Raw genomic sequence first — 27,947 nt, 5'->3', positions numbered from 1 at the left:
GCTGAAACCATACTTCTGAGATCCCTGTCTAGCTGGGGGGAAGGAGGTGTAGCTTTGGATATATCTCGGGGCCTAAAGTGAGGTGGGCCAGGTTGCCATAGGCCTCTTGGGTGTCTCTCAGATCGCTTGCCCCTAGAAGTGCTCCTGATGTGTGACCAGTTTTGTTATGGCAGTCGGTTTGTCCTAAAGGAGAGCAGCGTCCTAAGCCTGTTAGAGCGCCTCAGAGACGCAAGAATGCATTCTGTCTTCAAAGGGGCAACAACGCCCAGACACAAGGCGAAAGCTGTGACCATGAATATTTCCACAGTTAAGGAAACGACAGTCAGGTATTTGCCAGGCCAGTCTTTCCTGCCACACTGCAGCGTTGGGCTGATCCAGCCTGGCTTGTTGAGGAGCAAGTGGACAGGTCTCTGTTGGGAGTCGAAAAAGCGGAGTTGAGGACCTCAGTGGGGGTCAAAATCTGTCGGACTTCGATTAAAAACAAACAATCAAAAACTCCAGAAAGCCTCCCAGGGCGGTGGAAGCTGCCTTCAAGTTTCTTGGGTAACGGGGCTTTTCCTTGGACGCCTCGGGTCGGACCCCGGCCGCGGCCCCGCCCCCCGCGCTCGCCCCGCCCCCGGCCCGCCCCCGCTCGGCCGGGCATGCTCAGTGAGTGGGCCGGGCTGGCAGGTTTGCGTGGCTCCCCGGAGTTGCCGGCGTCGGCTCTGCCCGCCGACGCCGCGCCCCTTCGCGGCCGCGCGCTCCGGGGAAGTTACGTGTGGAAGCCGGGTTCCGAGGAGACGCCGGAGGCCTCGGGCGCTGCCGAGTGGCGTGCGGGTGGGGCCGACGTGGCCGGGCTGGTAGAGCTTTGGGAGACCGAACGGGCGGCTGCAGTCGGCGGGAGGCGCTGATCGGGCGCGCCCCGAGAAGACCCGGGCGGGGCGGACGCTTCCTGGACTTTTGTCCGAGTTGAATCCCCTCCCCGTGGGCCGGGCCTTTCCGCCCGCTCCCGCCCCAGTCCCGCTCGCTCCCGGGAGATGTTTATTTGGGCTGTGGCGTGAGGACCGGGCGGGCCGGTGGCGCGGAGTTTCGGGTCCGAGGAACCTCGCGCGGCGCTGGAGAGAGACAAGATGTCCGCCAGGGCCGCGGCCGCCAAGGTGAGAGCCTCCGCGGCCGCCTGGGCCAGACCCGGGCCGCGGCGAGTGCGGCTGCCTGCCGGCGTCGGGCCGCGCCCCGCCCTCCCCCGCAGGCGAAAGCCCAGGCGCCGGGGGGCGGCGGCGGCGGCGGCGGCTGCGCGTGGGGGGGTGGGGAACCGGGCTGGCGCTTGGCGGTGGGTCGTGCCAGGGCTGGGGAAGCCCGTGGGAGGGGGCTGCGGGCGCGTAGAACCGCCGTCGGGACAGGTGCACCGCTGCCGGTGTCTGGTTCCTGCTCGCGGCCGGCAGGGACGCGCAACAGGTCTTGCGCGGGGAAACTCGGCGCCCAGTTAGGGTTCTCCCTTGCCGGTGGCGAGCTTGAGTCCAGGTTTGGGGTGCTACCTCCAACAGGCCGGTAGCTGCCGTCTTGGAAGGAGTGGTTTGTCCCCGGCGAAACCGTGTAGTTTCGATCTGATGTCACCCGCTGCGGTATGCGCTAGGTAGCGATAAGACGTTGAGACAGCATACAACCTGTGAGTAGTAGGTCGGATATTTTCAAGTTGTATTATTTAAGGTACCTTTGAAGAAACTAAGTTCTTAACATTCTTTAGTAGTATGAGTTAACTTCCAAAAATAACGCAAAATACCCCTACACTTGAGCAGTCAGATGAATTCGTAAACTAAAATTAATAAAGATCCGTGGATTTAGCACAAAAAGTAACTTTTCCTATTAATTTCCCCATGTGCTCTGAAGTATTGTTATTTTCTCAACTCCTTTATATTAACTTGTGTGCTACATTGAAAAACTCAAATTTCCCCAAACCAGTTAAAATCCCCCTTTCCTTTTGTACTTTTTAACCTTTTTCATCATAAAGTGACATTTGCTCATCAAACAATAACAGGAATACCAAAATGTGAAAAGTAAAAATATTCCCTTAAAAAAAATCACCTCGTTACTTTAAATATTATATAGAGGTTCTTAAATGAGAGGTGGGATTTTTTTTTTGTATTTATTTTTTGTTTGAATTGTTTATTCATTATATCCAGAAGGTATAATATGCCCCTGAAGATTCTTAACTCTTAACAGGACTTTTTCTGACTGGCAGAAATTAGCGGTTACATTTAGTATTGAGTTGATTTTTTTAGGAAATATAGTAATCTTTGTAATCTTCCTTTTTTTTAAAGAAAAATTTAATTTGTACTTTTTTGAGCTTTAATTGATGAAGTACAGTCTAAACATAAAACTTGACCCAAAGATTTAGATTAAAAGGAAAATTTTGCTTTGTTTTAAAAATAAGATCACATTATTTACCTTTTCTGGGGCTTCCTCTCCTAGGAGGAAAGACTTTGTTTCCGTATTACACAGAATATCACTTTGTTCCTGAAGTATGATATCTGGTACTTGATATGCAAGATAACACAGTTTTAAAGGGTTATGTCAATTATGGAGAGAAATGTTTTCAATAGATACTCATAGTAAGATGATTTAGAAGGAGTACTGCTTTTACTCCTAAATTATGGTATTGAGATTTTTTGGAATATTGAGAAATTTCCTTAAATATTACATTGTAGGGACGTTAGCATGAAATATTTATAAAATGGAAGTTGAAAATGTATATCTTTAAATGCTGCATTATGGGACCATCTTGAAATCTTACATAGAACAGTTCTTTCCGTAAATCACATTTAATTTTTTAAGGTGATCCAAATGCTTAGGAACCACAGTTCCTTCTACTCCCTAAGTTAAAAACAAAAACAAATCAAAACAAAACAAACCCCACAGACATTAATTTTGCACTTCTTTGCTTTTAGCCCAATAGTTGTGCAACTCTTGACTACTTTTCAGTTCTTGTAATGGTTGAAGTTTTTAATGCCATGAATATGCTTCACCTTAGATCATCATTGCCTAGTACAGACATTTAACTTGTTTCTAGGATTTTGCTATTGCAGAAAGTATATCATATGTGCTTATATTTATACTTTTGTATATATACACTTATTCCTATATGGCATATTCTTTTTTTTAAATATTTATTTTATTTTTAGTTTTAGGTGGATACAATATCTTTATTTTTATGTGTTGTTGAGGATCAAACCCAGTGCCTCCTGCATGCCAGGCGGGCACACTACCACTTGAGCCACATATCCAGCCCCATGGCAAATTCTTTAAAATGAAAATTGGTGGGTCAAAGAGTATGTGCGTTTGAAATACACCACTAAATTTTTCCCAAAGAGACTACCTAGGAACAAATATAACAAATCTTGATGAGTTGCCTGAATTTTAATGATGGACAAAAAATTTGATCAATGGGATAAAACAGTATAATTTCTGGATGATGAGTCAATATTGTAGAATTTACCATTTTCCTCCTAGTTGATAGATAAAAGCACTACAATTCCAAATAGAATTCCAGGGTGGTAGTGTAGAAAATTCTACATATTGGTCAGGAAGTTTACCTGATAAGTAAAATGATCAATAGCCAGGAAATTTTGGAAAAAGGAGGCCTTGTCAGAAATTGTAATTTGACGTAAATTCAAAGCCAAGTAGTATATCAGTTCAAGAACAGAGATGGACCTTTAATGATTGTGTTGAGCTGCATTTATCAGATACTGTTCTATGTGCTTAATTACATTCTCACAGTAATCTTTTGAAGTAAGCACTGGGTTAAGAAATTGAAACAAAGTAACTTGCCTCTGTTCAGGTAGCCTATAAGAGGTAAAATTACAGTTATGAGGTAAATTTATAGTGTAGATTTTTGAGGAAAGGATGGGTTATTCAATAGTGTTAAAACTGTTGATTATCCACTTTTTAAAATGTTTGTTTTCTGCCTTAAAGGTCCACCCTTTCCCTCAACCCAAATGAAGCCTAAATTTTTTTGGGGGGGAGGGGTGGGCGGAGGGAGGGGAGGAAGCAAACAAAGTCACAAAATACTTGCAGAAAATATAGAGCACATTTTTTTAAAAAAATATGCCTGGATTGGCAAGGACTTCTCTGCATGATATTAAGTAATAAAGGGAAAAAAGCTTTTACATGCATGATATACATCTGAATTTGTGAACAAAATTTTGTTCAGTAGTGCACCTGATACAAAATTATTTGAAAGTTGAAAATAGAAATTTGAGGGTGGTTCCCTGCTTTTCTAAAGAATTGTCTAATTATGTAAGAAAATGCTTTGAATAATTATTAGGAACATTTTCATTGGTTGAATCATAGAAAGTGGTTGGATGAAGTAGGATTGGCTGCTGGATTTTCAAGCTATTTCTCATTGGAGGAAGCAATAAAATTTAAGATTGTTGTTATATATGCTTATTATTTTGTTGTATGCTGTAGTGTTTTTATGTCTCAGGGATAATTTTCTTCCCCAATGGCTATGTCTGAAATTAAAATATAGGTTAGTATGGAAATGATTTATACCCGTTTTTACCATTATACTACTAATTTATAATATTCTCAAGAATCAATTTATTTTATCAGTTAAAGTACAATGGACTTTTTTCAATAGTTGAACATTTTTAAAAGTTAAGAACTGCAGAAAATAGCTAAGCTAATGAATAAAGCTAATTATGAAATCAGTATTTACAGTTAGAAATTGTTTCTTGAGTAACAGTAACAATAGAGTTTTAATTTTGGTACTTAACAGATCAGTGCATATTTGCTTCATTCTGCTTTAAAAGTAAAATAAAGACTGTGGTTTATGAACATTCACTTAATTGTGTCTGCCAACTTTTAATGGTCTTCACTGTAGTAATACTTTGATGAGTCTGCTCAGCTTGTACAATATTTTTCACTAGGATTACTTTTGTAGTGTTTTTGACAAAGCATTTAATTTATTAGTATACTTGGCATTTTAGATTCTTATATAGTTGACTGATAACTGCATTTTTTTAACTCTTAAACTTGTTTTTAGGATATTTATATAAGAGTTACTTTTCAAATCATACCGTGCCTTTTCTCCCAACTAATGTTTTCTTGTTGGGAGCTTGCAGACTGAACTTTTATTTCAGATTTAAGGAAGACTTAAGCTGCATATCAGTGATAGAGGTCAGCCATCCACACCAATAGATAATGAGGTTGAAAGCAGTCTGTGGTTTTCAGGGCTATAATGCAGTATATATATAGCACTGCTTCTGGTTTGGTTTGAAGGAAAAACAATTATAGTAGTTTCAGTCTTTTTTTTTTCCCCCATCTCTTTTTTCCCCAATCCTGGAAACAGTGTTCTGGCTCTGAGTTTTTACTTGCTCTTTAATCTTTTTTTTTTTTTTCTATTTAGAGACCAAACATAAACTCAGTACAGTTCTAAGAATAAAACTGAGTAGAAATAAGATAGATCACAATGCTGCCAAGGAAAATGTCTTTTAAAATAATAGTTTTTGTGAAAAATTTGGAAGCGTAAACCTGTTTCTTGACATAAACCTGATGTGATAAAAATTTGATCTACTAAAAGATTAGGAATCTAGCTGTAAATTATTATGTGTAGTGTGACCATCTCTGACTGCTCAGTCACAGAACTTTCCAGGCCCACACAACACTTTCACATACTCAGCACCGAGTCCTGACTGAGCAGCATAGTAGCTGAAGACAAGCCAGTGGATTGAACAAAATTATTTCTTATTAGCTATATCTAGACTGATATTCCTGAAATATTTGACTGGAACTTGGTTTGCATCTCTGAGATGAAAAGGAAGTTCCAAAGACAATCCTGAAAATCCTTATTTAATATTTAATTTTAACATTTAATATCATGGATTTTTAATCTAATTTGACCTGTTTCAGAACAATATTTCCTATATAAACTGGTAATAAAAATAGGCCTTTGCTGTCTCTAACCTAGAGTTCTTTACTTATTTATTGTAGAGAAGAGTGGCTTCAGGTTGCTCCTTTATGGGTTAGCAAGGTAACTTTATTTCCATTCCTTCTTAAACAGATAAATTCTTAATAATGAGAAGTATGTGGGGAGGACATGGGTAGAGAGTTTCATTTCACATCCTAAAAATGGATGGACACAATGGACTCTGAATGATTACACCACAGAGCACTGATTTAGATCAGAAGAAAAAAATAAGGTTTGTGTTATAGATACATTTCAGTTACCAGAATAACCTATTTTGCACCGAAAGAAGCCTGGGAAGTAGGTTGATTGATGATTGAACTCCTAGTTTATCATATGCAGAAAGGTAAAAAAAGAAGCTGATGTTACTTTCTTTGGGTATTAATTAGGGCCATAAGATTAGCATATATCTGAAGTAAAATTTTTTTTTTTTTTTTGCTCAGCTGAAATATTTTCAGGTTTTATTTTTTAAATAGTGTATATTCCCAAAGATCAAAAAGTTCATTTTCTGTCTTGGTTATTTGGGGAATTTTTACTTTTTTGAAATTGTCACTGATATTTTGGGGGTTTATAGATAGTTTCTGATGACTGAATATTACATGCTAAACTTGATGATTAGCTCTTCTAATTCAGTATGTAATTCTAAAATTTAAGATACCGGTAATGACTAGTTCTTTTTGTTAGTTCAACAAACATTAATTGAGCACATTTTGTTTTAGATCCCTGTCCTCTAGAAGCACATAGTTTTCAGCTCCTCTATGTTGTAATAGTCAATGTGAAATGTGTAATTCATTGTTGTAAGAACCAACACATTTGCATTGTTTACTCTTAAAAAGTAAGTATGAGCAAGCAAACTCACACGCATCCTGTAAGAGCATTCTGGTGTTTTCTTGGTTGAGTGAGTTGGTAGAGAACTGTGTCTGTGTAGTTTCTGCATTTTTCCTGTTTGAACTGAATCTGGATACATCCTCAGAGGTGTTTTTAGTAAGTTTGGTATATTTCAATTGGAGAAAGAGATTGAAATTACAAAAGTACTTGAAACTTACAGTTCTTTATACTCCTCAAATATACTGACCTGGAACATGGACACTGTGCTAGCTTTACTATTTACAGTTAGGGTCTAACAAGTTGTGAAATATGTAACAATATTGATTTTTAAATGGTATTTTATGTTCAACATATACTCCTGTCCAATGTGTTCCAGGTACCTTTGTTGGTGTAGTGAGCAGTGAACACACCTCTGTGAGCGTAGACAGCAACAAATTAAATACTGTAACACAATAATAAGTGTTAGAATTCCTAACATGCTATTTCTGTTTAACAGTCCCTCCTCCCCAAAGTGTTACTTATTTTATGATTTTTCTTTATAATTTTGCTACCTAAATATGCATTCCATCAACACTGTAGTTTTGTTTCTTTCTAATCTTAACACAAACAGAATCTTCCTGTGTGGATTCTGTTGTGTGTGGAATTTTTCGTTTTGTTTTTTGACTGAGCACTGTTTGAAGATGATCCATCTTGTGGGTAACTGGTTCTTTAGTTTTTTTGGGGGGGGGGTACTGGGGATTGAACTTGGGGCACTTAACCACTGAGCCATATCCCCAGCCCTTTTTTTGTATTTTATTTAGAGACAGGGTCTCACTGAGTTGGTTAGGACCTTGCTAAGTTGTGGAGACTGGCTTTGAACTTGCTATCCTTCTGCCTCAGCCTCCAAGTCGCTGGGATTACAGGTGTGTGCCACTTTGTCCATTGGTTCATTAGTTTTCATTTATAAACTTCACACTGATTTATTATATAAGGACTTACTATCATATTGGCTTTGGGGAAAAATAATTTATTTTAGACTTTTATGGGGATTTTTTGGAGGCAAATATTGTATACATATGTCAAAGGAGAAAGAATTAAGTGTCATAGCCAGTCATTGGCATACTAGCAGTTGTATGAAAGGTAGTAAGCTGCTTTTGGTGTTCTTATGTTTACCCTGACATTAAGTTTGTCTTAATTTGTGGGACATTTTATGATTCTTAGAACCATTATTTTAAAGTGTTTCAGTAGGTATATACTTATCTCCCCTGATCAGACCACTAAAAGCTACTTTTTATAAATACATGTTTTGGACAAAAGTAAAAAGATGTCTGCCTTTTGAAATAAAATAGTAGGAAATTTTTCTTGGTAGTATCACATAAAGGAACTTGAGGAGACTTCACTGATTTTTTTTAATAGTGATACATGTTGTACAATTTAGTTAAACAAAAGTACAGAAACCCATATTTTGATGCTGTATCACCTTAAAATCAGAAGACAGTGATTCTGGCAAGTAGTTTATATTAAAGTTGTAAGTGTCAGAAATATGTGTAAATAACAGTGGCCCCTCATGTTTAGTGCTGATTCTGACAGATAACTGAGCTAAGTGTTTTATGTGAATGATCAAATGATTTTGTTAGGTACTACTATTAATCTGAGGCTATATTTACTTATTATAGCTAGTTGAACATCTTACCTCATAACTCATACAAGCACACACACACACACACATATATATATATATATATATATATATATATATATATATATATATCTTCATACATTCTAAGTAAGCGTCAGATGAGTTTGGAATGGTGTTAGGTGAGTCTTAGATCAGACAAATCATATGAATCATGAAAGCTGGAAGAGAGTGCAGACTGGACTGAAGGAAGCAGCCTATTGCTCAGCTCTAGCAGATTGTTGTCTTGGAGGAAGGAAGGCTGGATCTTCCAGTTTTTCAAAATGGATTGTAAATCTGGAGTTTTACATTGTCCTGACTTATAAGTTGCCAGCTAACTTATGCCTTTTTATTGCGAAATATAGTGCTATATGTATAAAAGTACATAAAGCAATTGTACATTAATGAATTGTTATACAGTGAACTCCATATAAACAACATTCACCTGTTGGTAGGCGAGATCCTATACAGAGAGAGATTCAGTAATATAAAGACTGAAAGGATTTTCATTGAATAACCCTAAGTTTAGGTCACTTCCTATCTGAGTTTGGGTTCTAGAATCTGTGTCCTGTATCTACCACTTAATAGCTGTTTTCTCATCTGTTAAAAAAAAAATGTGTGAGTATAAAAATGCAAACAGTACTTGTCTTGAGATACTTGTGTACTCAGAACCTAACACATAGTAAACTATTACGTTAGTTCAGTCTTTTTAAGAACATTTTAGGTGAAGCTCAGATAAGGTGCATGTTGAAATTATGGTTTTGTGTGTATGCATATATGTACATAAACATTTATTTCTGAACAATGATTAGCCTGTAGATTAGTAGTGGTTGTAGCCCAGCAAGATGTTTTGTGGTTTGAGGGAAGGTTCGTGGGCTTCTGAAATGCTTACTGAAAAATTTATTACAGTGACATTAAAAGATATAGTCTTTAGTCTGCTGGATTAGGCAATAGGCATTAAAGACCATTTCAAATCCATCATACCTGGCTCAGTTTTTGATATTTACCTAGTATGGTGAATGAATGATTAGAAAGTTCTGTTTAGCTTTTGACCTGCTGAACATATCATGTCTTTCCACGTGTTCCATCTGTACTTTTGCTGTTTACATCCTGTTCTCTCCAACAATGCCCACCACCCTATTGATATAATAGACTCCCAGAGAGTATGGCACCCCCCTCTTTCTCTTACAAACTTTTTCTAAAATAATTTTCCAAAATTCAGGTTTGATTAGTTTCTCCCCCACCTCATTCACACATTCAGATTCCTCCTTAAATTCCTTTTTTAACTGCCTTTACAAGTAAAAGATGAAAATTCATAACATAGATTCACTTCTAGTATACTGTTGGGCTTCTGTTTACCCCTGTAGCCTCACCTTGCATCATTCTCCTTATTCTCTGATCCTAAGCTATGCTTTCCTCATTTTTAGTTCCTAGCAGTTACTCTGCTTCCTACTAACTTCTCCTGACACTGTTTTTTTCCCCCATAGTGCTTATTTAAGCCTGTGATAATATATTTAGTCATGAAGTGCTTTGATCATCATCATCTGGTTCTCCCAGTAGACTGTAAGCTTCATGTTCTCCAAAGTCATCTTGCCTATGTCTGGTTATCTGCAATTTAACACAGTGTCTAGAATACAATAAACTCAAACATTTGAATGAATGAGATGCTCTCCTGGGTCCAGGGCTTTTGATTGTGCTGTTTTCTCTACCAGGAAAGTTTCCCACTTCTAACCCTTATTCACCTGGCACCTGTCCCTCAATTCTTAATTCCTTAAGAATTTTGTCTGAATCCAGAAAGTAGGTCAGAACTCTGTGCTTTATGCTCCCTCTTCTGTCCCTCCACAGTGCTTACAACAACTTATACTTAGTATGTCTTTTGGTTATTTGATTAAAATTGGGTGTCTCTTCTAGGTGAGAGTTGCTTCTTTCCTCTTCTTATTTACTTGCTGATTACATTAGACCATCTCAGAATGAGCCTAGAAACTCTCAGAAGTCTTCTCCAACACTAGCTGCATTTTTCTTACCTTTTTGAAAGGGAAGGCGGTTGCTAGAGTAGCCAGCCTAGGACATTTTGCTTAATGCTAGGCCATGGTAGCCACATTCTTGGTTTGAGTTTTTATTGGATTGGAAATTCTAGTCTCCTTACGTTATCTTTCCTTTTTTAAGTGGAAAATTTTAAATCCATATAAAAGTAAATGAATATAATGAATCTACTCTCAACTAGTATAGTTATATCCAATTTATGTTCAGATGTATTTTAGTTATAAATATATATTTACATATATTTATATAATATGTAAATCATTGTGTCCTTCACATGATTTTGAAGTAAATGTCAAAAATTTCCTCTTCTGTTAATATTTGAGTACGGATCTGCCAAAGAATAAGAACACTTTTAAAAAGTATATAGCTATAGTACCGTTGTCAAACTTTAAAAATAAATTCTAAAGCAACTAGTATTTTCTAGTTCTTTTAAATATTTAACTTTTCCTTTTAAGTGTGTGTGTGTGTAAATCAGGATCTGAATAAGGACCTCTTAATTATGATTGACATATCTTATATCTAGCTCTTGGGTATACAAGGTCCCCCATGTTTCTCTCTGTCTCATCTCCCCCTCATTAGCGTGCAGTTTTACTGGTTAAGGAACTGGATTGTTTGTCCTGTAGAATTTTTCTCAGTCTGGATTTTGGTCTTTGCTTCATTGTAGTGGTTACAGTGGAATTCAGCTCTCTATACTTCCTACAAGTTGGTAATTGGAGGTAGAGCATTTCTGTCCAATAAGAATATTAGGTAAAATACCATGATATAATTTAAAATTTTCTAGTAGCCACACTGAAAATTTTTAAGGTAAAATTCATCTTAACATTTAATTTAATTCATTTATCCAAAATATTGCTATTTTGGCATATAATAATATAAAACTTAAAAATGAGGTGTTTCATATTATTTTTTTTATATTCAATACTTGAAAGCTATTTGTTGTGTATTTTATATATGTCAACCCATCTCAGTTTAGAATAGGCATACTTTAAGTGCTCATTAGCCACATGTGACTGGCTACTATATTAGTACAGATCTAGAGCAGTGATCAGATTTGGCTTTGATTTTTTTTTTTCTTTTTAATACTACTACTTCATAAGTGGTATAGTTCCAGGGGTTTTGTTGTTGCTATTTTAAGTGAGGTTAGCAGCTATAATCAGTGGCTAGATTTCTTAATTCACTAGGTATTGCAAAATGATGATGCTCAAATTTTATTATTTCTTCTACATTTATTATCAGGAATACCACTAAAAAGAGAAACTTCACTTTATCTACTGATTATCCAGTGGTACTGTTTTTATAGGAAAGGCAGAATGGATATTTAGCTTAATCCCTTCTTTAAATCTACTTTTTTTTTTTTTTTCGAAAGACTGCAATGTCAGTGCTTATCATTTTTTCACATCACTGCACAAATGGGTGAATGGAAATATATTTGATATATTTAAATCCTTATTGCCAAGCTATTTTATTTTGAACCTTATATAATCATTAAGGTGAATAAATCTTAGGTATATACAGATTTTTGCCCAGCATATATATCAAGAAGGAACATTATTAGCAACTCAAGAGTTTTTCTTAGTTTTTATGCCCTTGCAGTTGATGCATATACAAGGATGGGTTATCCTAACCCTATCCTGACTTCTAACAGTGTAGGTCACTTTTGCTTGTTTTTTATTTTTTTTAAATCACATGTGCCATTTTTCATGGGTTATGAAATTCATTTCTTCATTGTCAAATATCAAAAATTAAAAAAATATGTACTCTGAAGCTGATCTTCTTTTTCAAAACTGTAAGTATGTAAATATGCTTTTCAAAAATCAAAATTGGTACCTTTTTTGCATTGTTTTCCCATATACCTCCAAACTGTTTTTAAAAAAAATTTGGAATATTAATTGCTGTGCGGTTTCATCATCCATTTGTAATATAGTTGGTGTTTGTATATTTGTTACTGTTTTTGATTCTTTGCCGCCCCGCCCCCCCCCCCCCCCCCCACATCCTTTTCTTTATTGGTTTTAATGGCTGAATTTTTCTAATGTGTGAATGGTGTGTCATGGAGTAATAGTGGTTCTAAAAATCAGGGCTAAATACAAAAAAGATAAATTTAGAGAAATGTCACTCTTCATCTTTGCTATTCCATTCCCTTCTTCCTTTCTACCTGGAAAATTTTGAGAGGCCTTTTCTCTGCCTCCAGCCATTATAAAATACCATACCTAAAAATAGTTCTGTTTTTGATAATTGGAAAGCATTCTTGATTTTAAGCTTTCCCAAGGTATCTAACTGTCCCTAATGGAAATTTCTCAATATTTAATGTGCACAATATGGTAACTTATTTAAGCGAATATTTTTTCTAGGTAAGCAATAAATATAAGTTGCCTTTGAACTTGTTTTTAGCATACTTTAGGCTTCATCAAAAAATTCCAGGTCAACTGTGTCTTTCTTCCAACTTTTAATATTTCCTAATTATATGTATCTTATCCTTTTTCTCCTGAATTGTAAATCAAATGCTGAACACAAAGTATTTCTAAATTTAACTGGTGTTGAATATAGTACTGGATGCTAAATTTACTTCACTTATATTTAGACTTCTGCCCTATAGTTGTTGTGCTCTTGTTTTTTTGGGGTTTTTTTGTTTGTTTGTTTGTTTTTTGGTTTTGTTTTGTTTTTTTGCACTTTTATTTTGATAATTATTTTAACTCTTATGTTTAGTGAGTATTATCTTCTTACCTTGTATTTGTGAAGTGCGTTAAATCTCCAGGAATGTCTCTTTGACTTTCTTTTTTTTTTTTTTTTAGAGAGAGAGAGAGAGAGAATTTTAATATTTTATTTTTTAGTTTTTGGCAGACACAACATCTTTGTTTGTATGTGGTGCTGAGGATCGAACCCGGGCCACACGCATGCCAGGCGAGCGTGCTACCGCTTGAGCCACATCCCCAGCCCCTCTTCATTTGACTTTCGATGGACCTTTTTTACTACCTTTTGGGTATCTCAGTTTGAGAATTTAAAAGCCAACCCTCAGGTCAATACAAATACATACCTTTTTTTTTCACTTTCAACACATATCCTACTTTCTTTGTACTTCATTCTCATAGCAGTGATCAGAATTTGAAATTAAATACAAAGTGAAATTTCATAGAGGGGACCATCCTTGTATTTCCTGCTAAGTTCCTGGCTCATTATTATCTCAGTAGTTAATCTCACATTGTATTTTGGATGAGGAAAAAAGCCAATAACAACAACAAACCCAACAAAAACACTTGGAAGCATAAGAGAAATCAGAAACAATTCAGTGTAGCAGTTTAGCTTATAGAAATAACCTAGAAAGTGCACCAGAGTGTCACTTTTCTTTACTACTTGGTTTCCTAGTGGGGGAATACAAGTCATTAGGAAATTGTTTAGCATGCTGAATAATCTGTTTTAGGTATGTATTTAGTAATGTTTAAGGGTCTAATTTTTAAAATTTTCATGGAAATTTTGTTCTTTTATGATATCAGATAAATAAGATATATTGTTCTCAAATTGAGAGATCTTCAGTTTGTATTTCCTGTTTTAGTGTATTCTCTGGATAATAAATGATGTTTTGTATTAGCTCCATTGATTTTCTTGTACCCTTACTGGTGGCTCCTTAAGTTCCTTTGGTTCTTCCTTTTTTTTTTTTTAACCCCCAAAATATTGTAGTCCACAGGGTTATCTTAGTCCTTTGGTAATTGGATCTTTTCTTTAGGTTTCCAGGATGCTACCTTGTTAATTACTCTTAGATCATATCTACTCTCAGTCTTGATTTTCAAACCTGTATATCCAGTGGCTACTTGCCATGTCTGCTCTGATGGTTCCATAGGCACCTTAAATTAAGCATTTCTGAAACTTCATTTTAAGTCTTCCTGCCTTTCCACTCAGCTGCTTAATTCAGAACAAGTCATTTTTAACTCTTCCCATCTTTTCACTTTAACTTTCTATCTGGTCTTCTTGCTTCAAATCCATATTCCACATTATAGTCTTTATAATGAATTTTGACTATATTTGATATCTAAAATTTATTAGTGTCTTCCTATTGAGTTTAAAATCCTTGGCATTACATCATAAGGCTTGTTGTGATGTGGTACTTTTATAACTTCTCTTTTTAACCCCCTTCCCTATTCCACAAATTATACAACTCTGTCATATCAAAGCAGCTGTCTTCTCAGTTCTTGTGCCCTCCTGTCTTTCCTCATTTGATTTGTAATCAGTCCTAAAGAATGGTGAAACTGCCTAGAATTGGGACCTGGAGTTTTGGCAGGAAGCCCTTTAGAGTTGGTGATCTGAGTAGTGTCTTTGCCAGCTGGAGCTTAGAACAAACGAACCAAACAAACTCTTGGCAGATTCTGAAATGCAGCTTTTTGCTTCTTCAGAAATTGTGATTCTAGTCAGTTGGTGCTGACTTTGTAGAAATGTATGCAGAACTAATCTAGCAACCACGAATTACAGTCACTTTTGATGCCTTCATGTTTCACTGATCATTTAATTTTTAGCCTGCTCTTTGACATTATAGTTTTATAGAAATTTGGAACTGGAAAGACCTTTTTACTTGAGATAATCTTGTCCAGTTTCCTAATTTTATAGGAGAGTAAAAAGTAAGGTCACATTTCTAGTTTATGACAGATTTGGGCTCTGGACTCATTATTTCTGAGCAAGTTCAAGTTGAGGTGCTTTGAAAATGAGACTAGGGATTTAGCAGAAGATCCTTGTGCAAGTTATGCAACTATTCATTCTGCATTTTTTTAAAATAAAGCAAATTTTAAGCAAGTTTACAGCAAAAATATTAAGTTTTGAAAATCATTTATTTGCCTAAGTAATAGATAAATATTATAAAACAGTGCAGAACGGAGCATAGTACTAAGATTCCCCACCCTGATTTCTATTTCTGTACTTCAGAGGCTCTTGTTTCTTTCATCTTTCTAAAGAGCCCCCTTTTCTAAAACATCAAAATTCTGTTATTAATGATTATTTTTTTTCTGTATATAGTCCCCATTAAAATAATTCTTAGTAAATTTACTGGTACAAAATATTTTTAGTCAATTTTAGTTTCAATTTCTGAATGATTTACTAATTTTTAACCCCAGCATTTTATCATTATCATTTTCAAATGTAACAAAGTTAAAGAAATTTTATAGTAGATTTCTGAATTCTGACCATTGAGAGTCTACCACTATCATTTTACTATATTGGTATCATTCCATGCCTATGTGTTATCCATCTAACCATCCTTCAGTTCATTCAGAACTCCTCAAGGATTGCCTTATTGTACCAAAAAAAGACACAGAATTTTCTGCTTTTGCCACTGATGCAATGAAAGGATAGAGGGTGGAAAGAGAAGGACAAGGTCTATGGTTTAAACTAGAAATACTTATTCTGTTTTTAAAGCTAATGATGATAAAGAGTGGTAAGGTGTAGTAACTCATGGATTAAATTGGTTTAGTGTATTGGTCAAGACAGTAACTAGTAATTCCTTTTGATATTTCATGTTTTTACATGGGTCTCCTTTGAGAGAACTAAATCAAGCTAATAAAAGCTCATTTTGACTTTAACAGAAGAGTGAGATATATTATCATTTTGGGGAAACCATTGAGTTTTTTGAGAAGTATACTTGTCTGATTCCTCCCTCAAAAAAATCATGTTAATTGGAATATGGAGAACAGTTATATTTTGGTATATTTTATTTTTTCCCCTTAGCTTGTACAAAAAAGTAATTTAAATTTCTCTTACTGCACTCTTGGAGATTGTATAATAAGACCTTAATGTGTAGAATCCTTAATAACAGTAGAATAAACTCTTTTTTAAAGTTTTTGTCTGTTTGTTTTAGTTGTTGATGGATCTTTTATTTATATGAGGTGCTAAGAATCGAACTCAGTGCCTCAAGCATGGTAGGCAAGCAATCTACCACTGATCCATCCACAACCTTAGCCCAACTCTCTTTTATAATTAACAATAAGACATAAAATAATCCTCTTCAACATTATTTGATTTTCCTAAAAACCAAAATAGAGTAAATATTTGAAATTTCAAGTAGGAGTGGAATTTGGTGAAGAGTGTGTTCTGTTTGAGAATAGAGTAAGGAAAGCAAAAACGAGAAAACACCTGTTGAAAAAATGTCACCCACAGTCCCTTCGTTTTGAGAATGATCACTGTTTACATTTAGTGGGTCCCTTTCAGTCTCCCTCCCCCATGTTTAAACAAACTTAAAATGTACAAACTGTTTCATAACCTGCTTTCTTACCCTAACATTAAATGAACTGTATGGTTATTTAAACCATATGGAGGATGATAAACTGTTTCATATTAAAGAGTATGTTATCAAGGAAAGTGTCTGTTAGTTGTCAGATCACTTACAGTTTGGACTGATAGGTCATGGATTTAAAAAAGCAGTGAAGCAATGCTACTGGAAGTGGATCAAGAAAAGACCAGCTTAGAGCTATGCAAGCAGTTTTCATTCTTAATGTCAGCTGAGATTGGCAATTATTACAGATATTTATATCACTTATATTTTGGTATAATTTTAGTGCTTAGCTGATACAACATCATTGCTTCATATTGATAGAGGAGTTTTTAATACCATCATTGCTTCACAATGGTAGAGCAGGTTTTTTCTTTTTCTTTTTTAAAAATTCATTGAATCCCGGTCAGTTTTTGTTAAAAAAAAAGACAAAACAGCTTTGTTTCCAGCAGAGGTCTCATTAAAGAGAGAGTTTGCTGCACTTGATTGGAAGATTGAAACAAAACCGCTCCTAAGGTTGGCAGTTCTTATCTATGGGAGTGAACAGAGAGATCCTTTCTCTCTCCTCTCTTATTCATCTGGCAGGGAAGTTAATCTAGTTGCTTTGAATTTAGGAAAAGCAGGCTTTCTTTATAAGCATTCGTTTTTCTAAAGTGGCATTAATCTTCAATTAAAACTGCTGTGGGAAAGGAGAAATGGGCCCATGGCACCTTGATGGACATAGTCTCATAATGCTAATGACAACGCTATAACAGAAAACAGATCTCACTTGTGAAATAAGCATTTATTTATTTATTTATTTTTATTTTAATTAATTTATTTTTTTAAAGAGAGAGAGGTAGAGAGAATTTTTAATATTTATTTTTTAGTTATCGGCGGGCACAACATCTTTGTATGTGGAGCTGAGGATCGAACCCGGCCGCATGCATGCCAGGCGAGCGCGCTACCGCTTGAGCCACATCCCCAGCCCCATGAAATAAGCATTTATAATAATAGATGATGGGGGATATTCTGAGAATGTTGTGTTCAACATTCTTCCCTTTTACCCTCTCTTTTGGTATCTCTGAAAGATCTTTTATTGAGTTTACTTAAAAAATAAATACATTTTTAGGAACCCTAATTTTATAAAATTTTAACAGTAAGGTTGAACCTCCTAGAGCAGTTGACCAATTCTAAAGAAATTTATTTTGAATTTTTTTAGCATTTATCCTTTAGGTAACTATTTTCCTCATGAGAGTTCATGACAGGAGATGAAACTGAACTATACTATGAATTGAGTATGACCTATATTGAAGCTTGCATTGCCTTTATTTTATGATGATACTTGGAATGGGGGATTGTTGTTAAATTTTTTTTGTTGTTTCTTGTGTTTGTATATACATGTGTGATGCATATATTGGATTTATGATTATAAATGAAGCTGAAGAAGGTAATTCAGTAGTAAAACTAAAACTATGAAGCAGTAGTGTTTGTGATATAAAGCAACATTGACCAAACCTATCAGATGGTCGTATGTTTTTTATATATACACACATACATACACACACAGGACCATCTTTGTTTTAGAAATGATCAAGTGATCCAATCTCCACTGTAAAGCTGTGTTTTTCACATGTTTAAAATGGGGGTAATGGCACCAATTGATGCTTTACTAATTCATATACACTTTTACACATACACACATATATACACATATAAGTTACTGAATTCAGAGGTATTTAGCTTTTCTTTCCTTTGCAGAACACAAGGTATGCTTTCAAATGTTTATGTATCATTAGATATTTCAAAATAGAAGCATTCTGATTTTTGTTCATATTAGCTTGAACACTTATTTTAGCTGGCAGAAAACTAATAGAGCAGCATCTGTCCAGAGAGTAAGTTAAAAACAAAGGAAGTTCCTGTGTGTAGTTTCCTGTCTCTTAAAACAAAAGCAAACTAAAAACCTTTCATAATTATTAAGCTTCTTTCAGAATATATTAATATTAATAGTATGAATTTTGGTATTTTATTGTGGTGATTGTTTACTGGATGTTCTTGTTCACTTGATGGAAAACATTTTCTTAAGAGGTAAATGTTTTATTTTTCTTTTCGTTTATCAGAGCACAGCAATGGAGGAAACAGCTATATGGGAACAACACACAGTGACGCTTCACAGGGTGAGTTTCTGTTGCAGTAAATAATCTTGTGTTACAACTCAGGATACTGGCAGCTTTTGAAAACAATAGAGGAAAGCCAGATGTCAGGAAACCAGAAGAAAGGGGAAAATTTTTCTATATTCTTTTGTTTAAAATTAGAGTTGCAATAAATTCTTTATTAAGGTCAAAAGTGAGCATGATTACTTTTTCATATATCCTTTTGGTTGTTACTTGTAGATTTGTCATTTTTATTCCTGATTTGAATGATCAAGGACTGTATGTACATTAGTGTAATTTATAAAGTGTTGGTTCAACTCTTCTGAGTGTGTATACGTGTTTTCAGAGTGTGAGGTTTAAAATTAAACCAGGACATGCATATAATCTTGAAATATGTACCTTAGCTATTGCTCAAACAATTGCTGACTTGTGAAAGATTAATCGTAACTTAAAGAACTTTGAAGTGAAACTGTCCTGGATTTGAATCCTAGTTCTGCCTCTTTTTTTAAAGAAATGGGCAAGTGATCCAATCTCCACTATAAAACTGTGTTTTTCACATGTTTAAAATGGGGTAATGGCACCAGTTCCTGCTCTACTAATTCATAACATAAGTGCCTCTCCAAAGAGCTGACTTTACTGATTACCCTCTTCTTTAAGAGAAAGTATAGAAAGACAGAGAATAATATTTAAATATACGACATATTTTCACACTTATATCTACTAGCTGCTAACTATTATTAGGAAGTTGGAAAGGGGGAGAATTATGTTCTTGGACCCTACTTAATTATCTCATGAATGTTTAAATCTGCACATAACAGATAATGGGTAAATATTCAAAAACAATGATTTCAGTTAGGATATAGTTGACATTTTGGTGCTTTACAAAATGAAATAATCCTAACATTAACTTTTAATTTATAAAGCTAAAGTAAAACATCTTGTGGTTTGAAATGTGTTCATTTTTAGCATATTTAAGTCAGATATATGATTAAGCACAAAGTAACTTCATTCCTTATGACTGTTTGATTATCAAGATGATGATTTAGTATAATTTTATCATGCTACATTTATTTGTCTTATTACCTTTACTTTTATTTTGGTATAATTTATACAATAAAGTTTTTTAGTGTACCACTTCTGAATTCATAGTCATGTAACCAATACCACAGTTACAAAACAGAACAGCTCTATCACCTTAAAATTTTCACTTAAGTCCATTGTAGTCATCTCTGTCCCCTTGGCCCCAGCCCTTAACAACCACTGATCTGTTTTCTGTTCCTATACTTTGGCCTTTTCCAGAATGTCATATAAATGGATTCTTACAGTTTAGACTAGTGCATTTGTTTTAGTCAGCTTTTGTGTCACTATGACCAAACTACCTGACAAGAAGGTTAGAGGAGGAAAAGTTTATTTGGTGCTCACAGTTTCAGAGGCCTCAGTCCATAGATGACCAACTATTGCTCTGAGCACAAGGTAAGGTGGTAGCATGATTTGGGGGAGGAATAGTGCCTCAGAAAAAAACGACCCTTTCAGGGCATGCCCCCAGTGACCCACCTCCTCCAGCCATGTCACACCTCTTCCTGCATTTACCTCCCAGGTCATTCATTCAAATTAGGATAGATTTACTAGGTCACAGGTCTCATAATCTAATCATTTCACTTCCAAACATTTCTGCATTAATACAAGAGCTTTTAGGGGACACATATCCAAACCATAACAGCATTTGAGATCTCCATGATGTAGTTTATTAGTAGTTAGTTCCTATTTATTGCTGACTAGTGTTCCATTATATGAATGTATAATAACTTACTCATTCTCTAGTTGTGTGGTACACTGAGTTTATAGTTTTTGTTGATTATGAATAAATCTTCTGTAATGTGCAGATTTTTAAAATATGAACATAATTTTGCATTTGTTGTAGTAAATATTTAGTAATGGAATGGCTATGAGTTATATGGTAATTTTTTAATTTTGTAGGAAACTGCCAAACTCTGTGTCACCTTTCATATTCACTAGTAATGTATAGGAGGAGTTCCTTGCTCAGTATCCTTGTCAATACTTGATATTTTTTGTTTTTTTCCCCCTTAATTTTAGTCATTCTAATAGATACCTAGTGATATTGCATTGCAGTTTTAGTTTGCATTTCTGTAGTGATATTGAGTACCTGCTTATTTTTGTGATCCGTATATATTCTTTGGTAAAATGTTTTCCAAGTATTTTGCCCATTTTTAATTTTATTGTTTGCTTATTATGGGGGTTTTAAAAATTGTGCTAAAATATGTAACATAAAATTTACCACATGTGTAAGTCCTTTGTCCATAATTTAATCAGGTTGTTTATGTTTTAGTTGTAGAAGTTATGTATATATTCTGAATATTAACAACTTACCAGATATATAATTTGTAAACATTTTCTTTCATTCATTTATTACCTTTTCACTGTTAATTATGCACAGAAGTTGGAGTTTTTAGAGTTCTTTCTATATTCTGGACACAGGTTTTCTTTTTTTTGAGGTGGGTGGGAATCAGGGATTGAACTCCTCAGGGGCACTTGACCACTGAGCCGCATCCCCAGCCCTGTTTTGTATTTTATTTAGAGACAGGGTCTCATTGAGTTGCTTTAGTGCCTCGCTTTTTGCTGAGGCCGCCTTTGAACTCCGAACTTCTTTCCTCAGCCTCCCAAGCCACTGGGATTATAGGTGTGCACCACCATGCCTGGCGGATACAGGTTCTTTATGAGGTTTTATTTTGCTAATATTTTTGGCCAGCCTCTGGTTTACCTATTCATCTCATAACAGTATCTTTTGCAGACTATATAAGTTTTAAATTTTGAAAAGACTGGTTTAACTTTTGTTTTCATAAATTATGCTTTTGGTTTAGTATCTGAGAAATCTTTGCCAAATCTAAAGTCACAAAAGTTTTTTTTTTTCTCCTGTGTTTTCTTCTAGAAGTTGTATTTGAGTTAAATTTTGTATGTGGTATGAGATAGGCAGAGGATTTTTTTCATATGATGTCTAATATTTTGAGCAACCATTTTGTTGAAGAGTATTTTTTTTCTCCATTTAATTTCCTTGTCAAAAATCAGTTGACCATGTATGTTTGCATCTGTTTCTGGACTCCCTCATCTTTTTTATTGAATTACGTATGTGTCTACTAGTGACTTCTGCTATTGATTACTGTAGCTTTATGTTAAGTATGAAAATCAACTAGTGCAAATCCTCCAAATCTATTATTTAAAACAGGAGAAAAATGAACATAATTTTGGCTGTGCAAGTTCCTTTGCCTTTTTTTTGGTGGTGGTTGTTTTTCTGTTTTTTTTTTTTTTTTTTCCGTTTGTTCTTTAACTTTTATTTATTTATTTAATGATGGGGTCTTGCCACGTGTCCAGGTTTGAGCTTCCAAGTAATCTTCCTATATCTTCCCAAGTAGCTGGGACTACAGGTGTACACTGCCATGCCAAATTTCCATATAAATTTTAGAATAAACTTGGCAGTTTTTACTGTCCCTGCCCCACCAAAAATTTGTGATTTTCATTGGGATTGGATTGACTCTATATAGATCAATTGGGGATAATTAATGGCTTTATAACATGAGTCTTATTAACTGATACACATGGTGTATCTCCTAGTTCTCTGATGTCTTTCATCATTGTTTTGCAGTTTTAGACATACAGATCCTGTATACTTTTCATTAGGTTTATATCTAGTTAAGTATTTCTGGTTTCTTGGTGCTGTTGTAGATTTTTTTTTTTAACTTTAGTTTTTTATTATTCACTGCTGATATGTAGAAATACAATTAATTTTTAAAAATAACATCCCTGTTACTTCCTAAACTTATTAATTCTGGGAACTTTTAAGTTTTTTGTAGATAGTCATATATCTACATATGGACATAGAGACTAAGAGAAGTCTTTTCTCATAGACAGTCATGTTATCTGCAAACAGAAAATATGGTTTTATTTCTTCTTTTCCAGTCTGTATGCTGCTTATAGGAATGGTGAGCAGACTTGCTTTGTAATATTGGATAAAATCACTGTCTATTATCATTCAGTATGATGTGTTTATAGATGCCCATTATCAGACTGAGGAAGCATTTCTATTTTGTAATTCTGTTTTTGTGTTTTGTCATTTTTTTAGGTTAGGAAGTTTTCTTATAATTTACTGAGAGAGTTTTTTTTGTTTTCGTACTGGAGATGGAAGACAGACTCATTTAACCGCTAAGCCAGATCCCCGCTCTTTTCAATTTTTTATTTTGAAACAGGGTCTCACTAAGTTGCTTAGGACCTCACTAAATTGCTGAGGTTGATCTTGAACTTGTGATCCTCCAGCTTCAGCCCCCTGAGCTGCTGGGATTATAGGTATTTGCTACCACTCCCAGTTTAGTGAGAGTTTTTAAAATCACAAGTGAATATTGAATTTTTCAGTACTTTTTTTTTTTTTTTTAAACAAGTATTGGTTGACATTATAGTAGTGTTTTAGTCAGCTTTTTGTCACTGTGACCAAAAGATCTGACAAGAACCACTTAGAGGAGGAAAAGCTTATTTTGGCTCCCGATTTTAGAGGTTTAGTTCATGGTCAGCCAATTCCATAGCTCAAGATGGGGCACAACAAGATGGAGGAAGGGTGTGGCTGAGAGAAGCAGTTTAGGATGTGACAGCCAGGAAGCAGAGCGAGAACTCTGTTCATGGGGGACAAAATATAAACCCCAAAGGCACACTCCAGTGACCTACTTCCTCCAGCCACACCCTGCCTACCTATAGTCACCACCTAATACAGTAGTCCTTTCAAATTATTAACTCATCAAATGAATCAATTTGCTGATTAGGTTTTAGCTCTCATAAATGTTCCTGCATTGCCTCACATGTGAGCTTTTGGGGGACACCTCATATCCAAACCATAATATATAGATTTTTTTCCCTTGTGGATTTGGTGAATTTAAATATTTTTTGATTATTGAACAGCCCCCTTGCATTTCTAATATAAATTACAATTATGGTATAGTACACATTATATATGTTGTTGGATTGATTTGATAATATTCTGTGAAGATAGCTTATTTCAGTGTTGTGGGACAAATTGGCCAATTGACATTTTTTTCTTACATTACTGGTATCAAGGGAAAGCTACTAACCTCAAAGGGAGGAGCTAGGAAGTGTTCCTTCCTCCTGTCGTTTCTGATGGAGTTTGTAAACAATTGATGCAGTTTTTCTCCCCCTTTAATGATTGATAGAATTCACCAGTATAGCTATCTGGTGTTGGAGTTTTCTTTGTTGGGATGGTTTTTAAACTACAAATTTAGTTTCTTTAGTATTCTGTAGGATTGTTGAGTTTACAAATTTGCTTTTGATAGTTTTTTTGTGGGGATTGTTTTTTGTAGTTTTGGTAGTTTGTATCTTGCAGAGGATATATCATCATCTAGGTTGATACATTTATGGACAGAAAATTGTTCATAATCATTTATTTTTAATGTTTGATGTTGTGTAATGATGTCCCTTTTCTCCTTGATTTTGGAAAAATTTGTGTCTTATTTCCTGTTTAATTTGTTTATTCTGGCTAACAGTTTGACAATTTTATTGTTTTTTTTTGCACAATACTTGTTTTTTTGTTTTTCTTGGTGGTGCTGGGGATTGAACCCAGGGCCTTGTGCACGCAAGGCAAGCACTCTATCAACTGAGCTGTATCTCCAGCCCCAGTACCAGTATTTTCATTGATACTCTTTATTTTCTGTTTTCTATTTCATTGAATTATGGTTTTGTTTTAGTATTTTTATTTGTTTATGTTGTTTAAATTGATCTTGTATATTGTTTCTTTAGGTAGAAGCTAGATAGTTTCCATTATACATTACTTTTATTTTTCCTAATACTTCTAGTTAATAAATAAGCAAAAGAAAATAAGAGACTTAAATTAGCTAAACATTTTCTCCTTTGTACTGTTTTGCTTGATTTTATTAGGAATTCAGGTATGAAGAAATACTACATGTATGTACTACAAATCTGTCTCATTAACTTAAGGGGAGTAGGGAAAGATCCTGAATATTGAGAAATAATATGATTTTTCTGAACATAAGTGTCATCCTAACTCATCTTGGTAAATAATATTCAGGCAAATCTGAGAACTCCTGCCTGGATGATAAGGTAGGCTCCTTCCTGTGCTTTCAGTCTTCTTTTGCCCTAAGAGAGCCATTTGTCCAGGGGGTAGAAGTGTCATCAGAAGACAGAGATAAGAGGAATTTCTAACTCATAATTCTTTGTTATTTTAATGTTAACTGTTGTGCTGGGAGTACAGAGTTGTATTGTCTGAGTGTTTCATCAGAGATAGACTGTGGTAGAATGAAAGTCCTCAACAACCAACCCTCCAGGAATGGTTATTTTGAATGTTTTTAAAAATAGCCTTGTCATTGCAAACTGAGAAACTTATGCCAAAGCCTAATTCAGTTGACTTTATTCTCTGAGGCTACAGAACATAGTACTTTGAAGTATCTTAGTCCTTTGGTGTTCTAAACTGATCCAGAATAAAATGTAGACTCTCTAGAGCAGAATCAGCAAACTTTTTCTGTAAAAAGCCACATAATAAATATTTTGAATTTTGCAAGCCATAAATCTCTGTCACAACTACACAACTCTTTAGGTGTATTGGAAAAGTAGCTATAGACAACAAGTAAAGAAATAGCTATGGCTGTATTCCAATAAAATTTATTTATAAATAAATAACTGGCCACATGACCTTTGGACCATAGCTTGCCAACATTGATCTAGAGCAGTGGCTCTCCAGGTTTATTTGGGTTGCCCTTACCACTAGAGAATCTGATTTAGTGCTCCAGTTTGAAATGGAGAGCCGTGACTTTGGCATAACCTCTGCTCCCCCAGTACTGGGGATTGAACTGAGGAGCACTCTACCACTGAGCCCTTTTTATATTTCAGATAGGGTCTCACTAAATTGCAGAGGCTGGCTCCAACTTGCAACCATCCTCTTGTCTCAGCCTCCCTAGTTACTTGGATTGCAGGCATGTACTGCTGCACTAGACTTAGCATCACCCTGGGTGCAATGGTGCACACCAATAATCCCCGTAATTCAGTCATCAAGAGGTTGAGGCTGGAGGATCACAAGCCAACCCCAGTAACTTAATGAGACCTGCCAGGTTTTTGTTCTCGCGACTAAAATGCTCAGGGGTCACTCCAGTCAAACTGGGCTAACTGGGCTGCACAAAATAACCGCACAAGAGACACAAATACCTTTTTCTTTGGGGTTGCTGTGATGGCTCCTCGGACCTTAAGGGTCCACAGAAAGAGAGAGCAAGAGCATGCGCTGACCCCTTTTATTGAGGGAAGCTATTCAAATGAAGCAAGGGGTCAGGTTTCAGGGGGCTGAGTATCTTTACTGTCAGCCGGTTGACTGACACCTGGGTAGGCCACACCCAAGGGCACAGTAAGAGAAGGGGACATACACAAGGCACTTCCATGGAAGATTCTATCCTAAACAGGGCAAGGAGTTATATTACAAAGGAACAGGTGAGCATAGCTTCACCCATGGGGCTGTAGCAAGACACACCCATGCACAAGACACATCCATGCACGAGACAGCGCCCACATTTCTGTGACTGAGCACCTCAGCACCCAGCCAGGGAATGTGACTCAGTCACGTGTAAGGTTGGTCTCCCACAGAGACCTATCTCAAAAAGGTCTGGGGATGTGGTTTATTGGTTAGGCATTCCTGGGTTCAATTCCTGGTACCACACACAAAAAGCAAACAAACAAAAAACACCCACACAGGAATGAAAAAGTCTGCTCTTGTAGAGGTGAGCAAGTGGACTTTAAGCGATAGTAGTAAGTGAAGATTTGAATCTGTGTTCTTTTGGCAATAACCTGGCAATAATATGTTCTCTATTGTCAAATAAGAGCAAATCCTTAATCATATGAAAGGTAGAGAACTTTTAAATGAATAAAAATCCTATGGATTAGAACTCTAATATTCTTCTCTTTACTGCTAGGAATAATATATGATATGCCTCATTCTTTCATTTACATTACATTTAGGAAACTTTCTTCATCTTGGAAAACTAGAAACAGTTGAAATTGCGTTCATTCTTCAAGGCTAAATAATTATCTGGTATTCCACTGTATGCAAACACTGTTGTAGATCCTGGAGTTATGTCAGGGAACAAAACATGCTTATTCTCATGTATTCTTATCACCTGATCCTCACTGAAAGCTGAATATACACCTCTGGTAGTGGTTTACCCCTTCCCTTGGTGCATTATAACTTTCTCAGGGTGGGAAGTCTTAGTCAATTTCATATCCTCTTAGTGCTTGGTACTTGGTAAGGCCCAGTAAAATTTAATTTCCTATGAGACCAGTCATATAATAAAATCACTCTTAGGAGGTCTACAACAACACTAATAGTAACATAGTACCACATATTTAAGTTCAGGTTTTTAGTCTTCATATTAAAAAATGTGAAGAACAGATAAAACCAATATTCATACATATCTTATTTAAAACTTTCAACACGTAGTCAATATTGAAAAATTCATTACTTTACTTTTCTTATACAGAATCCTAAAATTAGTGCTTATCATACAATTTCACATTGTAGACACATTTAAAGTGCTCAGTCACATATCTAATGGCTGTCATACTGACAAGCGTAGGTCTGTCTATAGGTTAAAATGGTAAGAACATTTGGAGGACTCTGTGTTCCATTCCCTGCCACCACAATACACCCACACTTTCTTTACTTTCAGGTGTACTTCCTTACAATATATGAATATATTTTTAGAATCTTTTGAAAAATAAAAATTTTAGGAATGAGTTGGTCATCTGCTTTTTCATTTTCTCTTTTTTATTAGTAAAAAATTTTCAAATGCATTACCACTGAGCCATACCCCCACTCTCTATTTTTTCATTTTCTAAAGTAGAATTCTGTAGTGTAAATGAGTATTTGTGTACTGAAGAATTTTTAGTATCCTAAAGTATTAAAGGGTGAAAATATAGTGAAAGCAGTGAAATCGGTCAGGAAAATAAAGTATGAGCCAGCTGATAAATATTTAAACTAAGGAAGTGATTGAAGAAGAGGTAAACTTGAGACAAGAGTGTTGGGAGAAGAGAATG

General features: G+C 35.6%; 1 protein-coding gene across 12 annotated transcripts in view; it reads left to right on the top strand.

Annotated features, from left to right (window-relative positions):
- Tjp1 (tight junction protein 1) overlaps positions 1-27,947 on the top strand; it is a 227,924-nt gene that overhangs the window by 138,889 nt on the left and 61,088 nt on the right. For 11 of the 12 annotated variants that reach the window (XM_058576762.1, XM_058576759.1, XM_058576757.1 and 8 more), the window contains one exon: positions 18,810-18,866. In XM_058576762.1, the coding sequence (XP_058432745.1) occupies positions 18,810-18,866 (57 nt within the window). Of the gene's footprint in view, positions 1-685; positions 1,137-18,809; positions 18,867-27,947 lie in introns of those variants that run through there. The other variant, XM_058576756.1, reaches the window with a different exon arrangement.

The sequence above is a fragment of the Marmota monax genome, unplaced genomic scaffold (genome assembly GCF_021218885.2).
Source record: "Marmota monax isolate L192 unplaced genomic scaffold, Marmota_monax_Labrador192_F-V1.1 WCK01_AAM20220418_F8-fsc00005, whole genome shotgun sequence".
Lineage (NCBI taxonomy): Eukaryota > Metazoa > Chordata > Mammalia > Rodentia > Sciuridae > Marmota > Marmota monax.
This window is presented reverse-complemented; position numbering and strand designations above follow the sequence as displayed.